At 46.4% G+C, this 11,862-nt stretch overlaps 1 protein-coding gene across 2 annotated transcripts in view; it reads left to right on the top strand.

Annotated features, from left to right (window-relative positions):
• G-TMT (gamma-tocopherol methyltransferase) overlaps positions 1–11,285 on the top strand; it is a 75,177-nt gene extending 63,892 nt beyond the window's left edge. For both annotated transcript variants that reach the window (XM_087675591.1, XM_087675590.1), the window contains 3 exons: positions 10,375–10,467; positions 10,737–10,839; positions 10,927–11,285. In XM_087675591.1, the coding sequence (XP_087531717.1) occupies positions 10,375–10,467; positions 10,737–10,839; positions 10,927–11,030 (300 nt within the window). In that variant the 3' untranslated portion in view covers positions 11,031–11,285. The remainder of the gene's footprint in view (positions 1–10,374; positions 10,468–10,736; positions 10,840–10,926) is intronic.
• The last annotated feature ends 577 nt before the right edge of the window (positions 11,286–11,862 follow it).

The raw sequence follows: 11,862 nt of genomic DNA on the forward strand, positions 1-11,862 counted from the left end.
CCGCAACTGATTACAGCTGTTCCAAGGGCATATACATCTCATTACATGAGAAATCCCAAATTTTAGCTGCAATTTCTGTTGTACATGTATCCACGGGCATAAAATTTGACATGCATTGTCAAAAGCCCCAAATTTTTTTGCTCAAAGCATTAACCATACATCTGCACTGTCTCTGACATGCATAGGACAAGCTAATTTTGCCAAAATAGAGCAAATTCAGGAAAATCCCCAAAATTTTCAAGTGTTAGATGTCCAAATTGCATGGAATTAAACCCGCATGTACATAAAATGACCAAATGGTGCATAAATTTTACCCAAACTGCAAAAGCCCCAAATTGCACGGTGTCCAGATGTGCATCAATGTCGAGAAATTGGATAAATTTTACCCAAACTGCAAAATCCCCAAATTTTTCAAGTGTTAGATGTCCAAATTGCATGGAATTAAACCCGCATGTACATAAAATGACCAAATGGTGCATAAATTTGACCCAAACTGCAAAACCCCCAAATTGCACGGGGTCCAGATGTGCATCAATGTCAAGAAATAGGGTAAATTTCAGCCCAATTTTTCATGTACATGAAAAACCCCAAATGTCGGAGATAAAATGTCACAAGTTCTTACAATTTTTGAGGCAGACTGTCAAGTTTTGCGTTAAAGTCTCCAAATCCAAGAAAAGCCCCAAGTTTTTGGGCCTAAACCTACGCAGATTTGTGCACTTTTCTTGCACACGCAAACACCTGGAGGAGAGGAGGTAAAAATAATCTCAAATATTTCTGAAAAGAAGAAAAAATGGCAGGTCAATGGCCATTTAGGTCCGTGACTTGTGAGGCAACGTGGCGCCTACCAAACTCCTACCCGCTGGTCGCCTGAGTCATCCCGTTCGTTGGTCGACCGCTGAAGCCGTCCATGAGCCCCGCTGGTCTGTTGCACCTCTAGACCGTGTCACGTCTGTCATCAGCTTTGCCATGCTGCTACGCTTGCTCCCTTCTCTGGTCGCTGCCCGCTGGTCTTCAACGTTACTTTGGTTCCCTAGTCAGCTGGACCCCGCTGCCAAGTCGCCACACACACTAGTTCTTTTTTAGGACGACCTGAGCTGCATGGGCCTTTTGCCTAACGACCTATTCAATGGCTGTTTGCATGACCTATCGACTGTCGATTGCTGCTCATCGAGTCCACCTGAGACTCCTGCAAGACCTTAGTTGTCTCTTGCCCGCTCTGATACCAGTTTGTAGTGACGGGGAGGCATGAAGATTGAGACAATTAGTGTTCGTTAGCAGTAGCGAGACAAAGAGTGAGAGAGAGCAGAGTAGAGAGTGTGCACGATTGTAGGTACAATGAGTGTACCACTTTAGGTTTTTAGATAGACATATGTGTAAGTACAAGTACTAAGGGTGTGTTTTACACACGAGCATATTAAAAGGCACGAGGGATTTTATTCCCAACAACGGGGCCGCAAGGCTAGGGAGGCGGGGGACACTGCACCAGGGGGGGGCATGCTGGGCCCACTCAGTCGCCTTGAAGAAGGTGAAGACATTGCTAGGGATGGTCCTATCTTGGACAAAATCTGTCTGTGTGTCATGAATGATGTCTAGAAGCACGGGGCGGAGTTGCCTACCGATCATCTTAGGGAGTGCCTTATAGGCAAGGTTGTTATGTATGAAAGGTACGATACGATAAAATACGGTACTAATTGGTACCTTATGATTTTATAAGGTATGGTACGATATTAGTACGAAAAAAAAAACTTGGTTATTTTGGATTATAGATAATAGAACACATGTTTAGAGCTAAAATAGCAATGTCACTTGAGTTAATAGGATGAATACATGAGGATAACGAGGAAAAACCTCATGCACAACATGCACAATGCGCTACTAGAAGACAGATGGGAGTGTATATGTAATACATCAAAGAACAAAGCAAAGGTTAGGGTGGATGGACAAACAGACTCTTCTTTCTTTTGAGAGAGAGAGAGAGAGAGAGAGAGAGAGAGAGAGAGAGAGAGAGAGAGAGAGAGAGAGAGAGAGGATGCTCTTGGAATCGCATACTCATCTTGGAAGTTGGGAGAGAGAGAGAGAGAGAGTGTGTGTGTATGTGAGAGAGACTTGGATTTATGATAATAAACATAAGGCTTAGGAGTTGGAAGATATTGTATGGTCTAGTCTTCAGAGGCCAAAAATAGCCTATTTTTTAGTATGAAATGATACGGATACGTTCCGTACGGTACGGTACGAATCGTACTGAACAAACTAGTCCGTATCTAGTACGAATGCAACTATGCTTATAGGCTACTAACAACAGTGTGATCGGTCTCCATTGGGATAGCTCCAACTGGTCTCTCCCTTTGGGGAGGAGACTGATAAGACCTGCCGATAGACTCCTTGGCATCTGTCCTGAGCTGAAGATTCCTTGAAAGGCCAGTGGTAGGGGGTCCTTCACCACCTCCCAGTAGGTAGCGAAGAAGGCCTTAGAAAGACCATCCTCTCCCGGGCATTTTTGCCCGTCACGTGCATGGAAAGGCTTCTCTAATTCCTTCTTTGTGAAGGGCTCTAGGAGGGAGCGACCCATCTCCTCTATGACGATGGATGGGATGTGCTTCTAAACCTGCTTTCTACAGCCCTATCCTCTGGCTGAGACTACCTTCTGCTGGAAGAGGTGTCTATAGTAGTCAGTCGCAATCTCCATCACCTCATCTAAGCTGGAGCAAATCCTCCCATACTGATCTTGGAGGCTTCGAATCTGCTCTCCTGAAGTGGGAGACTAACGCACCTAGGAAAACTCTCTGCACATTGTGTCCCCCTTCCGTGCCCAAAAAGATGTTGAGTTACAGAAGGAAAACTTTGAGCGCTTGTCCTCAAGGCCGGCGAGGGCTGCCCGTGCAGGCACCTCTTGTGCATGGAGAATGGGGTCCCCTGGTTCCTCTTGGAGAAGTCTCTGTGTGGCTGCCAAGTCTTATCGGAATGCTCTCTCCTCCTCCTAGCTTTGTTGCCTGGCCTGTAGGGCTGCCTCCTGGCAGATCTTGCTCAACTGGGCTAGGACCTCTGCAACCTCCTCTGCGATCCGGTCCCTCTCGTCCCACTCCCTAGTCCAGAGCTGCTCAATTTACCTCCAAATCTCCTCCCTACTGTAGATCGAGTCGGGGAACCGATAGGATCCTGTGTCCAAGGCTGAAACTGGGAAATCTAGTGTCAGGAGGACCGGGCAGTGATCAGACAAAGTGGTACCGGCCAACCACCCTACTTGGCCTCCGCAAGAGCACCCCACTCTCCCACATAGAAACTGTCCAGTCGCTCCAGCAAAAGTCCACCCAGCTACCTATATCACCAGGAGAAGTCCAACGACCTCTCCCTCCTGTGGAATGATGGGTCCCTCCAGGCATCGCGTGCTCCTACTGCGAGGAGGAAGACCTTCCATGCCTCTTACTTCTTTCCAACCATACCCTGGTAGTTTGTGCCTCTTTCTTGCTAGTCCTCTAGGGTCTCTAGTTTGTTGAAATCTCCTCCAACAATCCAAGAGTCCACCTCTGAGAGTCCTACTGCAATCTCCACCGAGAACATGCTGCATGTCCTAACCTCCATAGGGACATAGACATTGAGGACTCCAAGGCACGATTCCCCAATATCCAATTTGATCCATAGAACCCTCCTTGCCACAATCGCCCCGTGATCACGTACACAGGTGGTAAGGCTCGGACCAATAGAGATGCATACGCCTTGACTCGTGCTGTGGGCACCGATGGCATACTCCTAGTAAGTGTGTGAACTGCTTGGGAGTACCTTTCCTACCCGATGGGCTTGGGTGGGGGTGAGCTTGTGCTCCTGCAAAAGTAGGATGTCGATCCGTCTAGCAAGGGTCGGCTGGAACTCGTGCCAAACAATCAACTTCCTAGAACCACGCGCCTCACTGTAGTGGAGACTATTCATATTCCAGGATGCAAGATATATACTCTTAGGGAAACCTGTGACTAACCGAACAGGCATCTGTTTGGTGTGGAAGCTGCTGATGAAGAGGAAGAGCTATGGGGCATGCGAATACGCTTTGCCATAGGCCTGGACGGCGAACTCCATTCCCCCTTGGTGACCCTGACAATGGGAGTGATAGATGCTCCAGGTGGTACCACGAGGGCATCTATTAGCCATGCTGAGAGTCGTGACACTGTACACTGGTAGAAACGGGCAGCCTGTGCCAAGGGCCACTCGATCACATTCATCGGTGCTCTCCACTGTGGAGGGGCTCAAAAGATAATGCTCAAGTGTGGGACCTCCGCACGAGCCCACTTGTTAATGTCCATCATGTAACCTGGCCTTTGCTGTGAAAATAGTGCTAGTCCTCCTTCTCCCATCCACTGGGAGATGTGATCTGCCTCTTGACTCTTCACCTCCTCCTCTATCTGTGTCATCATCCAGTCCCCTGAGTGAGAGGTCTGAAGGAAGAAGGCATAGTTTGGTCCATCCGGTGATGCTCATAGATGGACCTTGCCACTCCTTGACTTGTGTATCTCGAAGATCCCCACCTCTAGAGGTAGTGGAAACTCCTCCGCGCTCCGCAACTCTAAAGTAGGACCACGGACCACTGCGAAAAAATTCTTCTGGTACCAGCTGGGCCTGTCTCGGGAAAGTGTGATGGCGGCAAGGACAGATGAGTTGGTGGTTGTGTGGGGGGGGGGGGGGGGGGCAAGGTTGTTGGTGAGTGGAGGATGTAGGTGTATGTGGCTCATCACCTGTTGTGGGAAGAGGGGGGATGGGCAAGGGGGGGATCACCTATACCGGGTGTGGATCAGGGGGACTGATCGGCGGGGGCGATGGTGGGGGGGAGAAAAATTGAGGGATGGTGGGTTGGACGGAGGTACAGAGCGGGTGTGGGGAGGGCCGGTGGCCTTGGAAGGGGGTGTTGTGGGCTAGGGCTGGTGGGGGATCCATGGGAAGGGGAAGGGTGGGTGTGGGGGTTGTGGGATCTTAGGTGAGGTAGCCTGTGGCGCGGGTGGTGGATGTGGGGGACTATGGTCTTGTCAGGTAGGGTAGGTAGAGGGAGCAGCGCGGTACTCTACCACGGGCCCATTGCTTGCCCTCTTGCTCCTTGCTGCCGTGGTTGTGTCTGAGGGGCTGACCGCGGCCCCCCCGCCATCTCCCTCTCTGTCATCTTTGGACCCGTGTAAAACCGTCAGCATTCACCTACGGGCCTATTGGTGGAACCGCCTTGGCTCCAAAGTGCATGCAATCTATTACATGATGCCAAAGTCGTGGTAGTGTAGGCACTGCCTTGGTTGTCCAGTCACAATGACCTGCTGTCTAAGGAGTGTCCTCCTGCTTCAATCTCCAAGAACTTTGGTATGCTCTGTATATATTTCACAGCCACCTGTACCTTTGGGACTCTTGAAGCTATCACTGGATCCGTGAAGGAGGCAGGAAGAACTGCACCGAAGAGCCGTCCAAAGTCCTCCACTAGCTGGTGGTACTCTACTGCCCGTTTAGGGAAAAGTAAAGTGACCAGATGTCTAAGAAACCTGTTATGGAGTGCAAATGTCTCCACTATGAAGCCATTGTACCAAGGAACCATGTAAATGACCCCCTTCATGGAGGCATAGGGTGAGCTACTCACCCTATGCCTCCACGAAGGGGGTCATTGTAGCTCACCCTATGCCTCCACGAAGGGGGTCATTTACATGTACCTCTGTGGATGCAACTCGTGAGCTATCCACTAGCTCACGAGCTGCGTCCACAGATGTCTAAGAAACCTGTTATGGAGTGCAAATGTCTCCACTATGAAGCCACTGTACCAAGGAACCATGTAAATGACTCCCTTCGTGGAGGCATAGGGTGAGCTATCCACTAGCTCACGAGCTGCGTCCACAGAGGTAAGTCGAACCATGAAAATCCCTTGACCCATGAGGACTACCTCCACGATGTGCGCTATGCCAATGCGCAGTGTGAAGTGAAGCCAATCCCAAAGCTCAGCCCTGGATGGGGAGTGTCCTACGATGTGCGCTATGCCAATGCGCAGTGTGAAGTGAAGCCAATCCCAAAGCTCGGCCCTGGATGGGGAGTGTCCTACGACCTGACCAAAGATCGTTGTTTCTTTCAACTCCAGCTCTGTGGCACGGATAGCTAAGAGCTGTTTCTCAGAGAGGAGGATGATGCGCAAGGTGTTTGATTGGGGGGCACTTGTAGAATGCATCGGCGTTTGACCAGAGGTTTCCATTGCGCGTCCTTGCTGAGAACTTACCAATCATGCTGCTTTGCTACCGGTGGGGGAAAAGTTGCTGCAGAGGGAGGGAGCAACTGGGGGGGGGGCGATAGCCGGGGGGTGCGGGTGGTGGGTTTGCTAGATGGGGCTGGGGACTGCAGGGCGGGGGATGCAGGGGCAGTGTGGGGGGGATCAGGAGGGGGGGGGTCTGGTGCAAGGCCACAGACAAGGGGGGGATGGCGATGGGGCATAGGCGGGGGCCACAGGCGTTGGTTCATCCACGTCAATATGGTTTCATTAAGGGTCGGAATATAATGCATAACATTTTGAATGTTCAATTGGGGATTGATTATGCCAAAGCTTCACGCTAGTAGGTTGCTATGCTTCAATTTGATCTTGAAAAGGCATTTGATCATGTAACCTGGTCTTTTTTGCGGCAGTTAATGTCCACCATGGGATCTGGTCCTCACACGATTTCTCTTGTTGATACCATTAGTTAGGGTGTTGTGGCTTGTATTGCAGTTAATTGAGAGATCACATATGAAATTGCCTTGTCTCGGTCTCTTCGGCAAGGTTGCCCTCTTAGCTCTTTGCTATTTGCTTTAGTCACTTACCCGATGCTCTCATTGTTGGATAAGTTGGCCGATCAAGGTGAGATTGTTGGTTTGTCTCTTCTTAGTGGTGCCCAAATTTCGGGTCAATCTTTGGCTGATGATCCCTCTATGTTCCTTAAGATTGATCGCACTAATGTTAATTGGGCAATGATTACGTGGAATCTTTTTGCTTTGGCATTGGGACTACATATTAATGCTCATAAATCTACACTGCTTTCTTATACGAAGAATGATTTGCAAGTCTTGGGTTGGCATGAAGTTGTGATTTTCTTTTTTCTGCCACTGCTTCCTTGGACTAAGATGTCTCTTTTGGAACTGGTTCAGCCTATCCAATTCATGTTGTGGAAAAAGAAAGGGAATTGTTTGGGTCAGGTGTGGATTTTGTGGCAGCATGTGACTACTCCTAAAAGGATGGGGGAGCAGCTTTATTGGATGTTAATTTGCATATGGTTGCTTTGAGACTAGGTCTTTTGCAGGCACATTTTGTACAAAGTCACCCTTGGTCAGATATTGCCAAAATTTTCATAGAAAGGCCTAGCATCTCTCATGGTAGCATGGTTATTCACTCTTCTTGGTGGCATGTGCTTAATTCCACGAGGCCTATTAGGGTTTCCTAGTCTTTTCTCCTTTCTCATTTGATTACATCTTGGCAGGAGAGGTTACGTTTTGCAGTTTGGCGCCCCCTTGATTTTCGTAAGGAGGAGAATTCGCTACAAGAAGAAGTACTGGCTACCTCCAGGTTGTTGGATTGGCCTAATAAAGAGTTGCAGCGAGACAAGCTTAATCGGATGGCTTGTTTGGGGTTGCAGACAGTCCTTGATGGTCTCATTCTTGGGCAGCCTTGTCTCTATTCTTTCCGGCATATTCCTCAACACTTTCGAGTGCCTTGAGGATATCATGACATTTGGTTGTTCATACAGGACAAGCGTTACATCCATCGTCTCCTTGGCAAGATTGGATGTTTGTGCTTCGTGATGATTTCAAAAAAAGGTCATCTAATCAGATATATCATCACATGGTGGAGGCCAAGAGATGGATCATTGGAAAGGGTAATAAATTATGGCATATTCGGGATAGCAAAAAGAAGTTGCAGGAAAGATTCATCCAACTCTGGAAGTCTTAGGTTCCTTATCAGGGTAAAGTGTTCATGTGGAGGTTGCTTATTGGGGTTCTTTCAACTGGGGATGTGTTGCGTGCTTGCAAGATCTTTGCTGGTTGTCGTATATTTTGCACATGTGATGAGACATTGCTTCATCTCTTTGTCTCTTGCCTTGTTGCTCAACGAATTTGGAGTTTTGTTTCCCGTGTGTGGTCCTCCGCGACTCAGCACCGGATATCAGCTCGTTCGTGAATTATGGGAAAGATGACCTCTATGTCTACTTTGCATTCAAATTATTCCTGCCTCTTCCATTTCCTTAGATAGACAGCCCTGTGGCATATTTGGCCTACTCAAATTGCCTTTATTTTTGATTTAGCATCGGGCATCCATGGTCATGTGGCCCATGTTTGTGGTTTCGTGTTATGGCAGAACTCCTCTATGGGGTCAGCTAATCTAGTTCTTCTTGACATTGCTGCTCTCGGCTGGATATTGTTGCTCCACACCAACTGTCCTTTCTATGTTAGAGTCTTGGTAGACTTTCATTTGTGTCTATTTTTTCTTTGCTGATCTGATGTAAATATTTACTTCTTAATTCAATTATCTTCACGAAAAAAAAATGAAAGAAATTGTGTTATTTTCTTGGCAAAGAACCTACCTCAACTCCCTTGGAGTGGCACCATCACTGTTGAAAGGGGCTGAGGTTGATTTGGAAATTGGTATTGGATTCAAATTAGGTATGGTCAACTTAGGTAGGGGTAGAATACCCATAGCTGCAATGGGGTGATTTTGGGTGTGAGTCTAACATCTACATGGTCGGGAAAGGTATAAAATCTATTCTTTTTAGGCAAGTAATGCCAGAAGGGTCTTTGTGATGGTTGGAACCCACCACTCCCTTTTTCCTTCAACGAAGGAGACCGAGTATTCGCATCAGAAGATGGTGTTGAGGATCAATTGGGGAGGGTGGGATTGGGTCTAAATGTTGAGGTAGTTCATTTCCACTACCACTATGTTGGCTCTTGCAGGCCACAACCATTGTTTTTGCATTCTTTAAACCTTGTTGTGGAGTTCCACCATTACACGACTTTCTGACGTACTCACAAGTACACAAATCTTTCTTATATCATCATGTACCTTTGGGATAATCTGCACATCCTCTTGTGAGTACAACTCCATATGTGTTTTGCATTTTTTAAGCCTTACCGTTACATGACTTTGTGACATACATGTCTTTCTTCATCCTTTTCAATCGGCTTTTGTATGTGTCTTTTCAGAGCATTTGTGGTATATCAACCTGTATGCCCTTTTGCATGTTGCCTAACATTTCATCCATACATGCCTTTATCTACTTTTGAACAATCTCTAGTTCCCTATCTTGTGTTTTGCAAATCTTGTGCAAGCATGTGTATTCAAGTTGGCTATGAGTGACTCTACACCATGTTATATTCTTCTACTGCTGAAAAAATCCGCTGTTGCTGCTATGAGAGAGAGAGAGAGAGAGAGAGAGAGAGAGAGCAATTTATTCTATGGGGATTGCATAAACCCTCGTCATGGTGGAGGGTAACTGTGATGGAGGGCTGGTTAAATAAGACACCATTCAAATATAAGGTCTTTCTTTGGAGGGTGATGATTGGTGGTCTTCCGCTTGCTTCAGCTCTTTCAAAGCGCCGAATCTCCAATGGCAACTGTTTCTTTTGCACCACCACTGTGGAATCCGCTCGTCATCGTTTTATTTCTTGCCCCCTTGCTCAGAAAATCTGGTCATTCTTGTCAGCCGTCTGGCAAGCAGTGGTTGGTTTATCGCTTCGCCCGTTTGATTGGGTTTTCGTGCAGCCCAAATATCCCACACTGACACAGCCACATATGAAGATCTTGTTTCACTTTCTTCGATATTGGGGCTGTTGGCACAACTGGACCATTCGGAATGCTTTTCTTTTTGATTCTGCTTATAATGTTCAGCGGCATATTGCTAGGCTTAAAGGTTTCTTGTATTGGCAGATAGATCTTCTCCGGCACTCTGACATCCTCTCTCGGGAGGACTTACGCCCCTGGCACATGGCAATTCCTCCGCGTCTTTGCCATGATTTTGTAACTATTTGGCCCTCTGGTTCTTGTAAACAGTCAGTTTGTACACATGATGGGGTAGAGCCATCGTGTATCTTGTAATCATGGAAACTTTTCGTAATTAATACAATTACCTTTTACGAAAAAAAAAGAGAGAGCAATTTCTGCTGTTTCTTTGCCGTGCGTTTTGTATTTTGATGTGATATTATGTAATTACCCTCATTGCGGAAGAGAGAGAGAGAGAGAGAGAGAGAGAGAGAGAGAGAGAGAGAGAGAGCAATTTCTGCTGTTTCTTTGCCGTGCGTTTTGTATTTTGATGTGATATTATATAATTACCCTCATTGCGGAAGAGAGAGAGAGAGAGAGAGAGAGAGAGAGAGAGAGAGAGAGAGAGAGAGAGATTTTGGTTATTTCAGGAGCTTTTGGACAAAATATGTGATGCATATTATCTTCCAGCTTGGTGTGCAACGTCAGACTATGTCAAGATTGGTGAATCCTTGCAACTTCAGGTGAGCATACTGTTCAAAAATTTCAGTGGGGTCATAGCGGTAAGGTAAGGAGGTTATTCTTGATTGTATTCAACTAAAGAAGGCGCTGTATTCAACTAAATAATATACTGGACATGAAAATCGTGGAACAGCAAACAAGCATGTGCTGTTGGATGCATATATTGAGAAGATGGTTGTGGTTTGAAGTTAGCATTGTTGTAAGGCCTGCGCTCACTCATTCAGTCTCTAAGTCTTGATAACTTGTTTCTCTTGTGCACGTTTCGTACCAGGATATAAAGCATGCCGATTGGTCAGCCCATGTTACTCCTTTCTGGCCAGCAGTGATTGTGTCAGCTCTAAGTTTGAAGGGCTTGCTTGGACTTGCGAGATCTGGTGAGTCTTTAGCTGCATTGTGGGAAGCACATTTAATACTTGTGAGGAACAACTGGATATGATTGGTTGGTGGTGTGCTTGACATAGGCTGGACGGTCCTCCAAGGAGCTATCGCTATGGGCTACATGGTGCAGGGATACAGTTCTGGTCTCATTAAATTTGCTGCCATCACTGCTCGCAAGCCCGTATAGAGAGAGAGAGATGCATTTTGTAAAAACCTCGATCAACTGTATCATTGCTCTCCACAAAGCATATGTAAGAGCTTGTCTTATATTTGTATGTGTATCCTGTGGGATTTACTGATTTACCACTATTATTCATGTGCGACTAGTGTGGGTGTTGATGTGTTGAGAGCCTAGTCAAACGAGTGATAAGGTGCCAAGATCCTCCATATGGGCATACAGGTCTTGGCACCTTAGCAATAATATTATTACTAATTTGGAAAATCTTGCATTACCAAAGCACAATTATTGCTAATGTGGAAAATTTTGTGGCTCCAACATGCCATCAGTTCCCTCAGGACTATTTGGAATAAAGACACTTCATGATGATTCAAAGCCCATACCACTTAATGGGATGACTAGGGCACAAGCCAAGCATGCTGGAGTGTCAGTGCTTGGACCTAGCAATATGGATGTTTCGTTTATTGGCAAAAAGAATAAAAAGAAAAAGAAGAAGAGAGCGAAAGGAAAGATTTGAAGAGCGACATCAGTGCAATGTTAACAATGGGAAGGCAAGTACTTGGCACAAAACCCAAGACATTTACACCAAAAATGGAAAAGAAGGGGGTGTTAAGATAGAGGAGTATATATATTAATATGGGATGCACAATACATGCTGCTATTCTTTAAGATGTTAAAAAAATAAGTTTATTAGTGAAAAATCTTCAACCCTTATAATGAAGGCTAAAGCCTTCCTTGAAGGGGGACATGCAAAAAAAAGTGTGTATACTAAATAAAGCTAAATGTAAATGACATTAAACATGCAATCACAAGCATAATTGACCCCATAGAAATATTGCAC

The sequence above is a fragment of the Lygodium microphyllum genome, chromosome 4, assembly GCF_053477565.2.
Source record: "Lygodium microphyllum isolate KBCC chromosome 4, Lygodium_microphyllum_v1.1.10, whole genome shotgun sequence".
NCBI lineage: Eukaryota > Viridiplantae > Streptophyta > Polypodiopsida > Schizaeales > Lygodiaceae > Lygodium > Lygodium microphyllum.